The sequence below is a fragment of the Lactuca sativa genome, chromosome 5 (genome assembly GCF_002870075.4).
Source record: "Lactuca sativa cultivar Salinas chromosome 5, Lsat_Salinas_v11, whole genome shotgun sequence".
Lineage (NCBI taxonomy): Eukaryota > Viridiplantae > Streptophyta > Magnoliopsida > Asterales > Asteraceae > Lactuca > Lactuca sativa.
In genome coordinates, this window is record NC_056627.2 from 23,716,209 (window position 1) to 23,731,395 (window position 15,187).

Consider the following 15,187-nt stretch of genomic DNA (forward strand, 5'->3'; position numbering starts at 1 on the left):
CAAGAAAGGAAAGGAAAACCCTAAGTGAAAGGGCCAACTCGTCGAGTCCAAGGAGGAACTCGGCGAGTCCGAGCGGGATCCGGGTCGAGGAGTAAGTGACCGACTCGGCGAGTCGGAGAATGGACCCGGCGAGTCCGGTCTGAAGAGGGAAACCCTAAATCCGGGACTTTGTGCACTATTTAAACATCTCATTCTCCTTCTATCAGCCTCAGTTGTAGCCCCCTTTGTCCAGAAGTTAACCCACGAAACCCTAGTGCTCTCTTTGAGTGTGTGAGCCAATATTGAAGGATTTAAGTGTTCTTGAAGACTAGAAGGAGAAGAAGGATTTGAGGGTTCAAAAGGAAGGTTGTGGATCTAGAAGATTCATCTCCTTTTCTACTCATTTTGGTAATCAAGTTCCTTCCTTGTCTTGTTAATTGTTAGATCTCTTCATGTCCCTCTTTATGAGATTTTGGACCTAGTATGATGCATTTCGGGATTTGGACGTCCTCAAGATGGATCCCTTCAGATCTAATTGTATTCTAGCCTAGAGAGTCATAAAGTATCAGTCTTGGGGTGTAAGTGAAGCATGATTGTCTTAAACCCGTGTATGGAGTGTTTTGGGCCTAGATCTCCTTAGCTACACGTAAAGTTTGCAACTTTACGTGAGGAATAGGCCTTGGAAGAATGGATCTATGATTTGGAGCGCCTGCATGGATCAAAAAGCCACTGAATGGATTAAGAACTGGAGTGACTCGGCGAGTCACATGGGTGGACTCGACGAGTTGGATGAAGTTGGGTAGGAACTCGGCGAGTTGGAAGAACAACTTGGCGAGTCTATTGAAGATTGCCTTGGACTCGGCGAGTCTGTTCTTCGACTCGGCGAGTCACGTCGCGAAACCCCAAACACTTTGAGTTGAGACCCGAATCAGTGAGTCGAGTGGAGACTCGGTGAGTTGGACGGGACAGGACTCGGAAATCGGTGGACTCGGCGAGTCATGGACTGACTCGGCGAGTCGAGTCGCGAATGGAAGGACTCTAAACATATGAACTCGGCGAGTCAGTAGGTAGACTCGGCGAGTAGGGTTGACCTGGAAGGTTGACTTTGACCAGGACTTTGACTTTGACCAGAGTTGACTTAGTTGACTTTCGGGGGACAGTTAGACTAAGTGTTGCATTGATATTGGTAGCTCGGGGAGCTTGTGGAGCAGGAGTTCAGAGAGTTGTCGGGCAGCAGCTAGAGGGGTTATCAGCAAGTTCAGCAAGTGCAGGTGAGTTTCCCTTTGTGTGAATGGATCTAAGGCCACAATGTCGGCCCATGTAGTTATGAGTAGAAGACCCGGAGGTTAGCCCTAGGCATAGTATGCTAGTATGATATTCAGGACGAAGTCCAATGATAGCGGGCGGGTGCCCATGGAATGGTTTATATGATAGTTTATACTTGTTGTCTGTATGATACATGTATGTGCCTGGTAGGGAGGTGAGTGTGGGCGAGGTCCCGTATCTTACCAATAGCAGAGTGTGGATGGTGTTCCACATCTCATTAGTAGCAGAACAAGGGTGAGGCCCAAGTTAGGGAAAGAGTGAGTGTGGGTTGGGCCCGTATCTCACTATCAGTAGGAGCGTGGATGGGGTTTCATGACTCATCAGTAGCAGGACAAGGGCGAGGCCCAGGATAGGCGAGGCCTTAGGACAGGATCCATTAGTATATGTTTAGTTTATGTGTTGTGATATGTTTATGTGCTATTATATGTTAGCGGGCGAGGCCCAATGACAGGCGAGGCCTAAGTGAAACAGATTTGTGTCCGAGCGGGGCTCGAAGCCAGGCGGGGCCTGGAGCGGCGGGGCCGGGTAGGGGGCGAGGCCCAGAATAGCGGGCGTGGCCCAATACGTGCAGTATGTGGTGATGCATGGTATATGGTAGGTTGGGGAACTCACTAAGCTTCATGCTTACGGTTTTTAGTTTTGGTTTCAGGTACTTCCGGCAGCGGAGGGAAGAGCTCGGGGTGATCGCCTGGCACACACCATAGATTAAACCGCCTGGGATGTTTACTCTGATAATGAACATATGTTTTGGAAATTAATACCCTGATTATGTTATGGATTGATAATCATGTTTTAAGTAATGTTTTATAAAAGAAATTTTTAGTCTGAAATTTTGGGACGTTACAAATTGGTATCAGAGCCTTGGTTTGAGGGATTCGGACATACTCTCGGGTGTGTCTGAACTCAAACTAAGGAATTGGTATGGAAGTTTTTTTAAAATGAAAAGACAGTTTTGTAAAAAGAGTGTTGAGAAATAAAACAGTTTTAGAAAATCAAAAAGAATTCAGAAAGAAAAGAATTTTGATAAGAGAAAAGGGTGTGGTGCATGCAACCAGCCGAGCTCAAGTAAGTACCCCCAAAATACCCATACAAGTTTATGTTATGATTATTAGTTAGTAGAACATCATGCTAGACTAGGACTAAGGATCTAGGGAGGATGCCTTATGTTCCTGTTATATGTGCTTTTATGTTGCATGCTAGTACAGATTCTTTCTATGTAGATATGATTGCTTGAGTATGTTATGGTTAGATTTTCCCTTGTCTGAATGCTGCTTGCTTTGTGCATGGTGGGATTCTGAGTGATGGGATTTAGCCATTAGGTGAATACGTCACATTACATGTGATCAGGGTTGAATAATCTTAGAGTACTAGATTTGGCCTTATTGCGCAGCTCTTGTCTGAGTCTAGCCGTTGTAGGGATGAGTCTTTTACTCGAAGGATTATCTGAGCCTCATCACATGTGATGGTATTCAGGTGATGGCTAATTGGCATCACAAGGAGGCCTTCAGCGGTTGAGGATTGGTTTGGTTAGAGTCAGAGGTTTCCCTAGGGTAAGCCTAGGATGAGGTAGTGCTGGGAGCGGTAGTAGTGGAAAAGGGACTTGGTGGAGTCGAAGCAGTTCTTGAGGAAAGTACGGATAGATGTGGAAGGTAGTATGGCCCCGTACTATTGAAAGCAGAGGATCCGTACTCGATTCGGGAAAGGCCGAGACGAGACCGGGAAACTGGTAGTACGTGTGCTTGGTCTCGCAACAGTGATAAGTATTTTGATAAGTGGATGTATTATATTTTCAGCATGGCGATGTTGCGAGAGAGACCAGGGGGCGGACTAGGCGCCGAAGAGGGATCAGGCTCGGGTTCAAGAACCGAGCAACTCGAGGAGTGGATGAGGGAGTTGATATCAGCTGAGGTTACGCGCAGCATACTAGACCAGACTCCTGTGATCTTTGGCACGGTCAAGGGGGGTATACTATAGATATTGGATGAGAGGCTGGGAGCCTTCCGTACCGAGATGATGGATTTGATGGGAGCTCATACTTTGACATTCCGAGAGATCAGGGCTTGCGGGGAACCAGATTATCATGGGGCAAGGGACCCCATTGCTAGTAACAGGTGGCTGGCTGATGTTGCCAACGCTTTTCGTACGATCCGGTGTCCTAAGGGGGACAAGGTCAGACTCGCTTCCTGTCTTCTAAAGGATAGAGAGAGGGATTGGTGGGAGGAGGTTAGTCATGCCATTGGTGATGATGTCGCGTTGGACGCGATGACATGGATCGATTTCTCGGGCAGGTTCAGGGCGGAGTTTTTGCCGATTATTGAGGTGCAGCAGTTGACACGGGAGTTTCAGGATTTGACGCAGACTACTGAGACTGTGGCGGAGATCACTGCCAAGTTTAGGGAGATGTCCCTTCTTGTTCCGCTGTATGTCGCGGATGATGAGATGAAGAAGGCCCGATATCACGAGATGTTGAGGGCTGACATCAGGGAGTTCGTGAGCAGGTTTGGTTGTAAGACGCTGGAAGATATGATCTCTCGGGCTAGAGAGATGGAGATTGATTTGGAACAGATCCGGAAGAGGAAGCTGGATGAGGTTCACGTAGCCGCAGGCTCGGGCAAAAGGCCCAAGGGATCGGATTCGAGATCGAGCGCTTATCAGGACCGTAACCGATGTGGGAAGTGCGGCAGGGCGCACGGGGGCGCGTGCAGGAGTGGTAGCGGTGGTGAGTCTGGCTGCTTCAAGTGCGGTCGGACTGGTCATTTTAGCAGGGATTGTACTGTTACCACCACACAAGGATCAGACTTGACACGTTTTCACTACAATCAGCGGGGCCACAAGAAGGCCTAGTGCCCCAGTTTGCTTCCAGCAAGATGGGTGATGGCACCTGCCCCTGCAACTTTGAGGATCACAGACGGCCGTCAGGGCTATGCAGAGGAGCATGCGGTAGGAGGCAGGGATTTTCAGATGACTAACTTGTAGACGCGAGCAGCGTTGGACGTTGTAGGTATGTGAATTCCGTTTTCAGTCTTTATTTGTGCATGATTATATTGTTATGGCTCTGCATCATTATCAGTATGAGTATTTAAATTTTGTGTGGCTTGCTTGTGATTGAGTTATATGCCATCTGCATACCTTGGATATTTGAATAGTAGTTAAGGGATGGGCTCTATTGGGGAAGGTTACTTAGGATGCAGTAACTGTAGCATGCCTGGGAGGGACTTGGTATGTCTCGCTAGTTCGGAACTATATAGTTTTAGAAATGGACTGGCTAGATCCCTAGCTATGGTAAGCTTGGGGTTCCTCAGCAGATTGACTATGGAATGGTAGCAAGGATTGGGATTTCTTTTCGAGCATTGAGCAGCAAGGTGTAAGCAGGATCGAAGTGGGGGAGAATCCTCCGAGTGTACAAGGGTAAGAGCACGCAGATCCAGAATGAGTATGCGATCTCTGAGAAGGAAAAGAAGTAATACAACGTTTGATGGATTGAGGAGTTCAGGGTTGGGAGTTTGATAAACTCCCCATCAGTTAGTGCGTATAATGGTGATGGTTAGTACGTGGTTGGGAATTCAGGTTGGAGGATCGCCTGTAGGACTCGAGTGGGTCGGAATGAAGATCTTGAGGACAGATAGCATGGGATACTTCCGTGTTAGTAGACAGTGGCAGAGGCAGCATGTAGAGCATGGTAGAGAGGCGGGAGAGTCGCGGCTTCCTCCAGCAGCGGTAAGTGGTGGAAGGTGTTATAAGACTACGAGGCAGCCGTAGCATTCACTAGCAGTCAAAGATGGAAGATGTTGTAAAACGACGGGTAAGCCGTAGCATTCCATAGTAGCTTCGTTAGCGGAGTTAGGGTGAGGCCCTTATCTCCTAGTGATCAGATAGGGATCAGGAATGGGTAGTGAATGAGAATAGTAGGGAGCTTGCATGTATATCCCTAGAGAGGTGAGACCTTAGGAGAGGCCACTCCAGGATGTAGTTGGGTGAGACCCGTGGGCGACGCCTGTATGAGAGTAGCAGTATAGGTGAGACCTGAGAGCAGGGTTGCTCAGTAGTATGGTTGGGTGAGACCCGTGGGCGAGGCCCGTATGGGAGTGGTTAGACAAGTGAGAATAGAAGGATAGAGGCAGGTGAGACCCATGGGCGAGGCCCGTGAGTTTTAGTAGCACAAGTGGGACCTGGTAAGGACCTTAGTGTCAAGATAGGGGATCAAGGATCCCAGGATGGTAGTGCCTGAATGGCAGAATATATTGAGCGGTTATAGGTAGTCGAAGTTTCTTCGAAAGTCGCTGGGAGCGACTAGGAGTTGTGTTGGGGCTAGCGACCGGTGGGAGCCGGTAATCCAGATATTGATAGATTGGTAGGGACCAGGGTGGTCTCAGTTCATCCGGAAGGCAGATAAGGAATAGCAGAAATTTTCAGTCATTAGCAGTGCTGGTAAGCGGTCTATGGTGTAATTCAGTTAGTTGATCATGGGGTGCTCGGCACCAAATTATAGTAGAGAGAAATGCCCAGTGGATACTGGCGGTAATGACCCATACTGGAGGTAGCGGGAGTAATGAATTTGGTGAAGGATAGGACCTTCACAGTGTCAAGGGAAATAGTTGGTTATGGAACATTGCCTTGGGAAGGTAAGAAAACGCACAAGGATAGGGTGGGGTGAACCCCTATGGGTCCAGTGCAGTACTCGGAGAGTACCAACAGGATTGTCAATTTAGTAAGTTGTGTTTCCAGAATGTTCAGGGTAAGGTTTGACCCGAGATTATTATCCGCAAGGATTAATGTTAGTCGGAATGACCGGGCGAAAGGCCAGCGAAGGTAGGCAGCTGGTGTTGGATTAATAAGTAGAGTATAGAAAGCAGATTGCGGGGCGATTGGCCATAGAGAAACTTCGAGGACGAAGTTTAGTTTAAGTGGGGGAGAGTTGTAACACCCTTAATCAGAAAGACCAAGAAAGTAAAGGAAAACCCTAAGTTAAAGGGCCAACTCGTCGAGTCCACGGAGGAACTCGGCGAGTCCGAGCGGGATCCGGGTCGTGGAGTAAGTGACCGACTCGGCAAGTCCGGTCTAAAGAGGGAAACCCTAAATTCGGGACTTTGTGCACTATTTAAACATCTATCAGCCTCAGTTGTAGCCCCCTTTGTCCAGAAGTTAACCCACGAAACCCTAGTGCTCTCTTTGAGAATGTAAGCCAATATTGAAGGATTTAAGTGTTCTTGAAGCCTAGAAGGAGAAGAAGGAGTTGAGGGTTCAAGAGGAAGATTGTGGATCCAGAACATTCATCTCTTTTTCTACTCATTTTGGTAATCAAGTTCCTTCCTTGTCTTGTTAATTGTTATATCTCTTCATGTCCTTCTTTATGAGATTTTGGACCTAGTATGATGCATTTCGGGATTTGGACGTCCTCAAGATGGATCCCTTCAGATCTAATTGTATTCTAGCCTAGAGAGTCATAAAGTATCAGTCTTGGGGGTGTAAGTGAAGCATGATTGTCTTAAACCCGTGTATGGAGTGTTTTGGGCCTAGATCTCCTTAGCTACACGTAAAGTTTGCAACTTTACGTGAGGAATAGGCCTTGGAAGAATGGATCTATGATTTGGAGCCCCTGCATGGCTCAAAAAGCCACTGAATGGATTAAGAACTGGAGCGACTCAGCGAGTTGGATGAAGTTGGGCAGGAACTCTGCGAGTTGGAAGAACAACTCGGCGAATCTGTTGAAGATTGCCTTGGACTCGGCGAGTCAAGTCGCGAAACCCCGAACCCTTCGAGTTGAGACTCGAATCAGTGAGTCGAGTGGAGACTTAGTGAGTTGGACAGGACAGGACTCGAAAATCAGTGGACTCGGCGAGTCGATTCGAGAATGGAAGGACTCTGAACATATAAACTCGGCGAGTCAGTAGGCAGACTCGGCGAGTAGGGTTGACCTGGAAGGTTGACTTTGACCAGGACTTTGAATTTGACCATAGTTGACTTAGTTGACTTTCGGGGAACAGTTAGACTAAGTGTTGCATTGATATTGGTAGCTCGGGGAGCTTATGGAGCAAAAGTTCAGAGAGTTGTTGGGCAGCAGCTAGAGGGGTTATCAGCAAGTTCAGCAAGTGCATGTGAGTTTCCCTTTGTGTGAATGGGTCTAAGGCCACAATGCCAGCCCATGTAGTTATGAGTAGAAGACCCGGGGGTTAGCCTTAGGCACAGTATGCTAGTATGATATTCAGGACGAGGTCCAATGATAGCGGGCGGGTGCCCAAGGAATGGTTTATATGATAGTTTATACTTGTTGTCTCTGTGATACATGTATGTGCCTGGTAGGGAGGTGAGTGTGGGCGAGGTCCCGTATCTTACCAATAGCAGAGTGTGGATGGTGTTCCACATCTCATTAGCAGCAGAACAGGGGCGAGGCCCAAGTTAGGGAAAGAGTGAGTGTGGGCTGGGCCCGTATCTCACTATCAGTAGGAGCATGGACGGGGCTCCATGACTCATCAGTTGCAAGACAAGGGCGAGGCCCAGGATAGGCGAGGCCTTAGGACAGGATCCATTAGTATATGTTTAGCTTATGTGTTGTGATATGTTTATGTGCTATTATATGTTAGCGGGCGAGGCCCAGTGACAGGCAAGGCCTAAGTGAAACAGATTTGTGTCCGAGCGGGGCTCGAAGCTAGGAGGGGCCTGGAGTGGCGGGGTCGTTGTAGCGGGCGAGGCCCGGGGTAGGGGCGAGGCCCAGAATAGCGGGCGTTGCCCAATATGTGCAGTATGTGGTTATACATGGTATGTGGTAGGTTGGGGAACTCACTAAGCTTCATGCTTACGGTTTTCAGTTTTGGTTTCAGGTACTTCCGGCAGCAGAGGGAAGAGCTCGGGGTGATCGCATGGCACACACCATAGATTAAACCTCCTGGGACGTTTACTTTGATAATGAACATATGTTTTGGAAATTAATACCCTGATTATGTTATGGATTGATAATCATGTTTTAAGTAATGTTTTATAAAAGAAATTTTTAGTCTGAAATTTTGGGACGTTACAATGGACCTAATATACATATATACCCCTCCCCAAGCTTAAAGATAAGCATCATTCCCGATGCATGGAGAGGGTGGAACAACCTATTGCGAAGGAGGACGAGGAGGATAGTACCCGAAGTTTCAGGTCCAAGCCCAAAAGTCCTCCTCATGCTTACGATGACGCTCTTTATCCTGAGTACATGTAGTGGTGAAGAAGGAAAAACTTTGTGTTAGGCTCGTGAGTTCTTGATGGTAGGAGTCAAGGTGGGTGTGGATCGATTGAAATTGATCCATGTATTGTTGGTGGTATGGCGGATGTCGAGCATCCTGGGATAAACTATCTCCACCCATGGGAGGAGGATTTTGTGGTGCCTCCTCGCCACCCTCATCATCATCGTCACTTTCTTCACCCTCCTCATCTTCCTCACCGGAAGAGGAGACGGGGAAAATGTAGGGGTGATTTGCCAATCGGTAAAGTTAGTAGGATGCCTGCGGGCAAGGATGTTTCGGTTATCGAGTGCAATGAGGAGTCTTGGGTCGTGGTTTTGGCCCACGGTCTAATTATAATTTCCGTTCTCTGTCCGAAACATTCTCATGGACTTGAGTATGGCTGTGGTGAGGTAGGGCTCACCGGGCAGAGGTAGGTGATTTACGAGATGGGGCCTGGACTGGAGCACTTTTCCAAACAAACTGACAATGACACCACAATCGATTTTTTCGGATCGTGATTTGCTAAGGTGGGTGAGCTTATTGCAAATGAATGAGCCATAATGAGGAATGAGGTTATCATCCTGGTGGGCCATATCGTAGAGTATTTTTAGTTCAAGAGCGCTAATAGTTTAATCCAAAAAAGTTCGAAGTAACATAACTTCTTCATACGAAGTTGGATTTAGGCATTCTATATATCTACGGAAATCGTATCGATGTTTCGTATGTATCTTTGACAATTATTTTTGCTCTAGAGTAATATATTTTTTTCGTATCTTTATAATAATTACAACCTACGACTATAGAAAAATAGGGTGCCACAAAATTAAATCATATTTTTATATGTGATATCAGTAGTTTAATTCAAGAAAATATTTTTCAATTTAATAATAGACTAAAATAAATAATAATATTTGCTCTCTATAAAAAAAACTCTATAATATTTTAAATTGAATTCAAGTTCATTTACTAGAATCAAAATAAATAATAGAATTAGAAAAACCATAAATCACTAATAATTAAAAGAACTAGAATACAAAGGGTAAAAAGTTAAAAAAAAATTAAAACTTTGAAAAATAAAGTAAAAAAAATAAGTAAATTATATATATATATATATATATATATATATATATATATATATATATATATATATATATATATATATTCGGCTTTTAAAATTTAAAATATGAATACTGATATTTATATTTTTTTGAAGTACTAAATGTGAATGAATTTTTAAGGATGTCAATTGCATCATTAAAATCATTCTCTAGAAAGATGTTACTTGACATTTAGTGATTTTTATTTATTAGGTAGTGTCTATATATATATATATATATATATATATATATATATATATATATATATATATATATATATATATATATATATATATATATATATATATATATATATATATATATATATATATATATATATATATATATATATATAACAAAAATAAATAAGTATCTAAAAAACAGAAAATAAAATTAAAAAATCATATGGTGTAATTTTTTGCAATCTATTCGGACCAAATTTGGATTTTAAACTTGACAGAATTAACCATGAAACTAGTTAAATGGGTTATAATGATAACTTTACGTAAAGTTAGAATCACATGGTGTAATTTTTTGCAATCTACAGGGACCAAATTTGGATGTTAAACCTGATAGAGTTAACCATGAAACTAGTTAAATGAGCTAGAACGATAATTTTACGTAAAAATTGTGGCCATTGCAAAAAAAAAAAAAGTTAAGGCATTTCCCAATTACATGTGTAATGCATGAGACTTTTATGGTATTAGTCATTGTCAAAATTGAAATATGCATTTTTTAGATGTTATTTGTGATTTTTTTTAATTTCATTTTTAAAATATAGTTTTAGAACCCATCATTTTTGCAAATGGCAAGTTAATTTTTGTAAATTTTTTTTCTTTCTATTATAGTTTTAGACAAGGTTCTAATTCATGTGAAGTATTACGAGTCGGCAATATCAAACTTAAAGCTTTATAAATTGTGATGAGTTTTGAGATATTTAAGGCGTATCTGAAATCGAGAATTGTGTGTGTGTATATATATATGACATAAAGCGGAATTTTCTCGATATATGATGTTGGTGTTTGGTACAAACTTTGAAGTCATATTGAAGCCATACCGAGTTCCAGAACTATGGTTTTAAAGCCCATTATTTTTGCTAGAGGTGAACATAGTAACCAAAAAAACGAAGCAAAAACAAATTAATCGATATATCAAAATCATTACTAAAAATTATGACATGACTTTTATTTAGTTTTGGTTAACAGAATAGGTTAATACATATTGTTTAGTTATAGTTTTCATTTAAAACTGAATCATTATAAAACAAACCAAATTAATCATATTAATAAATGTTTCTTAATATAATATAATAATAAAAATATGGTATTTAGCATATCAGAAATTGTAAATTTAAAAGATAATTATTTAAAATTAGATAGTATAAATAATTTTCTATCAATACAATTATATATATATATATATATATATATATATATATATATATATATATATATATATATATATATATATATATATATATATATATATATATATATATATATATATATAAACATTCATTTTTTATAGCAATTGATTTTATGTTCTTCATTTTGAATGGATTTTATGTTTTCAATTTCTTATAACAATGACTTTATGGTTTTCAATTTTATAGGGTCATTTTAGACCATTATGATTAACCAATATTAACAATTAACCATAACCATTAGCCCACTTAAACCGTCAATCAAAACCAATATTAATTGCTATTTAGTGACTATTGAAATACATTAACCACATATAATTATTATAGTTCAGTTTTGACCAATAACCGAACCAAACTGTCACATTCATACCCTTAATTTTTGCAAATGACCTATATTATCTATGTACTAAATCATGGTTAGAGATTAGTCAAATTTTCTTCTTTTTGTTTTCCAAAAGAATATCTATATACAAAATATATTTGAAATCAGCCCTATCTGATGTCCTATTACTCTTTCATTTATTTCGCCATCTCCAATGTACATACACATGCATATACACATAAAAATACATCTACAACAACACACACACGAACACATTTATATATGTGAGTTGCCACATTTTTTTTTCTTATAATCACATTTTGTATCGAAAAAAACCCAATCATAAGTTTTGATGATTCTCATAAATAATACTCGTCAGAGAAAATATACACAACGCAAGGCCTCCACTATAAGTCTATAACTATACCCCAATTTAAAGGGTACAACCAAATTCACTCAATGTATTCTTACAGTCAAAGCTGAGCTGTCATTTGACTACCACGTCCCGACTGCCACCTAAGCTGTCACTACTACGACCACTCACTCGATCTGAATACCCAATTCCTGATGCAATTGAACCCATCTCATTTTGTAGGTCCCAGCTTCCGCTCCTCCTTCCCCAGCTAGACTGCCGTGGATGAGGCTGCAAATCACCGCCACCACCGCCATAAGTGCCGCCAATGTCTCCGGTTGCTGGCCCGTTCTTCCAAATTGGCTTTCTGTCACCCATTTCAATATCGATTGGACTTTTCTCAACATCTGAATTTATATAATTACCTCCGGTGACTCTAGTTGGAAATTCGAGCTCTTTCTTCACAAATGCCCTGAAGTTGTTCTTTGATGCAGGAATGGTGTCCCAGAAAACCTCCTTGAAGTTTCCAAAAATACCCTTGTTGTATGGATTTTCGCTCCGATCGTATCGGTATCGGAAGTTCTCATATGTCGACTGCACAATCAAACAAAAAAAACGGTTTAAATATTTTAAAGATTGAATTACACGAATAGTCCCTATGGTTTACGGTAACTTGCGCGTTTGGTCCCTAACTTATTTTTTTAACACGGAAGGTCCCTACTGTTTGTTTTTGTTATGCGCTTGGTCCCTGTCTTACCTAAAAAAAGACTATTTTACCCTTGACTTTTCGATTTATTTAAATAAACACACCTCCAATCCCACTCCTTCACCTTACTTTACCTACCCCACTATTTTTCACTATTTAAATAACAGTCTTTTTAGGTAAGATAGGGACCAAACGTGTAACAAAAACAAACAGTAGGGACCAAGCACGTAACGAAAACAAACAGTCGGAACCTTCCGAGTTAAAAAAATAAATTAGGGGCCAAGCGTGCATATTACCCCAAACCATAGGGACCATTCGTGTAATTTACTCTATTTTAAAAGATTTGATAAGGCTCTTTTCAACGACGAGGATTACAAGGGCATTCACGTCATTTTCACAAAGAAGAAATCTAGAGTGAATCCCTTATCCCTGTCCCATCACCTTTTTGGTTGGGACTAAAAAGTTGCATCTTTTTGCCCCACAAACATAAATACATGTCAAACACAATACAAGGTCATCTGTTCTGTCCTGTCTTGTCCTGCATAACAAACAGAATCAGGGCTAATAAGAAATAATGTGGTACCTGGTTTGTACCGATGAGATATGAATGGAAGATGGTGAGGCCACCCACAAACCAAACTGCTAAAAAAGTGTAGATTATTAGCACGATTGATGCGGGAGTTTTGATTAATGCCCTCCAAATTGATACGTCCTCACTGTGCATGATCTTTATCGCATACACCCAACAAAATCCAAACACATAAATGCAAAGTAAAGTCGACGAAGATACAAACATAAAGAAAAACCGGTAGTTTCGCTGCATCCAAAAACATAATTGTCACAAAACATGTTAATATTTAAAAAAAAAAATTGTTCTTTTTAGGGATTTTTCCAAGTATAACGGCTATTTTGAATTAAATGCATCAACTTAGGTCAAAAGTTGCCAAAAAAAGTTACGAAAATAGATGAGTTTAAATAAAAAGTTGAAGTAGGATGCTATTTACCCGTCCAATACACTGTCCGACCCACGGGCAATGATGATCAAATCTTTCCACACAGTTATCACATATTGAGCAATGAGAACAACGTGGGGGTCGATACAACATACAAGTATCGCAGTATTTGACTTTTACTATCATCCCGTTGACTGTTACTTCTTTGATCCGAGGTAAACGTAACTGTGGAGTTTGACCTGGACCAACTTCTGGACTCTGATCGGTTGTTTCGGGTTGTGGCGGGTGTGTGTTACGGGGGATTATACCCGGGTCCCTTCCAGATGTCATTAGAAGCAAGATTATTACCTGAAAATAGCATTAGGGTTAAATGCAAGAAATAGCAACATCATCAATTCGTAGTTTCATCTACTTGTATAAAGGCTTTGGTTTTTATAGAAAATAACAATCACTTCGGAAGTTGAACCAAACAATTCCATACGGATTTGGATGTAAATTGGATATCTTGGTGAGATGAGAGAACTTACATAGAATGTGAACAAGATTACAATGACCATAATCAACACTCCTAGATGATGAGGAAAATCATTAATCAGCTTTCTGGCAACGAATGCACAGAAGACTGAAACAGGGACAACAATTAGGAATATGGATAGGAAAACAGATCTGACATCGGGTCCAAATATAAATCTTCCACCAAGAAAAAATATCTGCACAGAAGAAAGAAAGCAATTGATTGAGAAAAAATGCACAAAATTATGACAAACAAGTATATACTTTTTTCGCCATCATTGAGCAAACTATTCACACAAGAAGCACATCAATTCGAAATAATGTATAGCCTATTAGTAATCATTCAAACGGTATCACATAGTTCGCCGGCTATAAGATTACCTAAAATTTAGGGCTTGCATAGCAATTTGATTCTCCTTATTTGTCGTGTGTCGATCGGTATCTATAATATGCTCTTAGTAAACTTGCAATCGTCAGTTTCATTGCAAACAAAACCCTAGATTTTAAAAAAGCTACAACTTCAACAACTAAAGCACCGAGTCGTAGATTCGGAGACAAAATCATCAAATTCCAATTGCAAATCATAATTCAACTACTGCGATCTAAAAAACCTTAACAACAAAATTCAGAATCACATGAAGCAAAAACGCTAAAATTCAAAAGAAGCAAGTTAACATACGTTGCTTCCTTTCCAAGTCTGGTATGTCCGGAGAAGTTCCTGCGCTTGATCATCATCGCCGGCGGAATCCGGAGTCTTGGGAGGGTGTACCACATGCATCTCTCTCTCTCTCTCTCTCTCTCTCTCTCTCTCTCTCTCTCTAAGTTTTGTTTCTCTCTCTAAAAGGAAAGGTCTAGAGAGGGAGAGGTCAATGGGGACGGCTACTGGTGGCGGATTTTTGACTCCATTAATGGAATGAATGGAAGCGTCAAATGAAACGGCCGACGAAAACTACTTTTGGATAAATTTCACATCTTGGTCAAAATATAATACTACTATTAAATAGAAAAATATGAGAAATTATATACTACTACCTTTCTTATATCATTTTTTTTAATCGATTCTCCTATTATTTTTAGATATCGATAAATATAATAAAATTTTATTAATTTTCTTAAATATAATAAATATCATAATCATAATCTTAAATATAAAGATAGTAGAAAAAAATATGAGAATATTTTATTTCTCATTATATATCTAACCAAAAATATTAACATTTTTCTAAGATGTTAACAGAAAAATCATTTTAAAAAATAGCGACAATTTTTGTAGGATATCTTACTGTTTTGACTGTGAAATAACTAATTTGTTAA

The 15,187-nt window shown here is 40.9% G+C and overlaps 1 protein-coding gene across 2 annotated transcripts; it reads right to left on the minus strand.

The window, feature by feature from the left end:
- Positions 1-11,682: 11,682 nt before the first annotated feature.
- Positions 11,683-14,800, minus strand: LOC111906598 (probable protein S-acyltransferase 7). Of its 2 annotated transcripts, none has more exons than XM_023902357.3 (5): positions 14,553-14,800; positions 13,888-14,070; positions 13,412-13,708; positions 12,991-13,224; positions 11,683-12,295 (listed from the first exon to the last, which is right to left on the minus strand). In XM_023902357.3, the coding sequence occupies exons 1-5, from the start codon at positions 14,649-14,651 to the stop codon at positions 11,837-11,839; spliced, it is 1,272 nt and encodes a 423-aa protein (XP_023758125.1). In that variant the 5' UTR covers positions 14,652-14,800; the 3' UTR covers positions 11,683-11,836. The 2 variants fall into 2 exon arrangements, with proteins under 2 accessions (XP_023758125.1, XP_023758134.1); XM_023902366.3 differs by lacking the exon at positions 14,553-14,800 and adding an exon at positions 14,255-14,379.
- Positions 14,801-15,187: the final 387 nt, after the last annotated feature.

Coding starts and splice junctions, on each gene's coding strand:
- LOC111906598 (XM_023902357.3), bottom strand. CDS start 14,651: ATGCATGTGGTACACCCTCCCAAGACTCCGGATTCCGCCGGCGATGAT. Junction 14,071..14,552: donor AGACTTGGAAAGGAAGCAAC/GTATGTTAACTT, acceptor TCTTCTGTGCAG/ATATTTTTTCTTGGTGGAAG. Junction 13,709..13,887: donor TAATCTTGTTCACATTCTAT/GTAAGTTCTCTC, acceptor TGCTATTTTCAG/GTAATAATCTTGCTTCTAAT.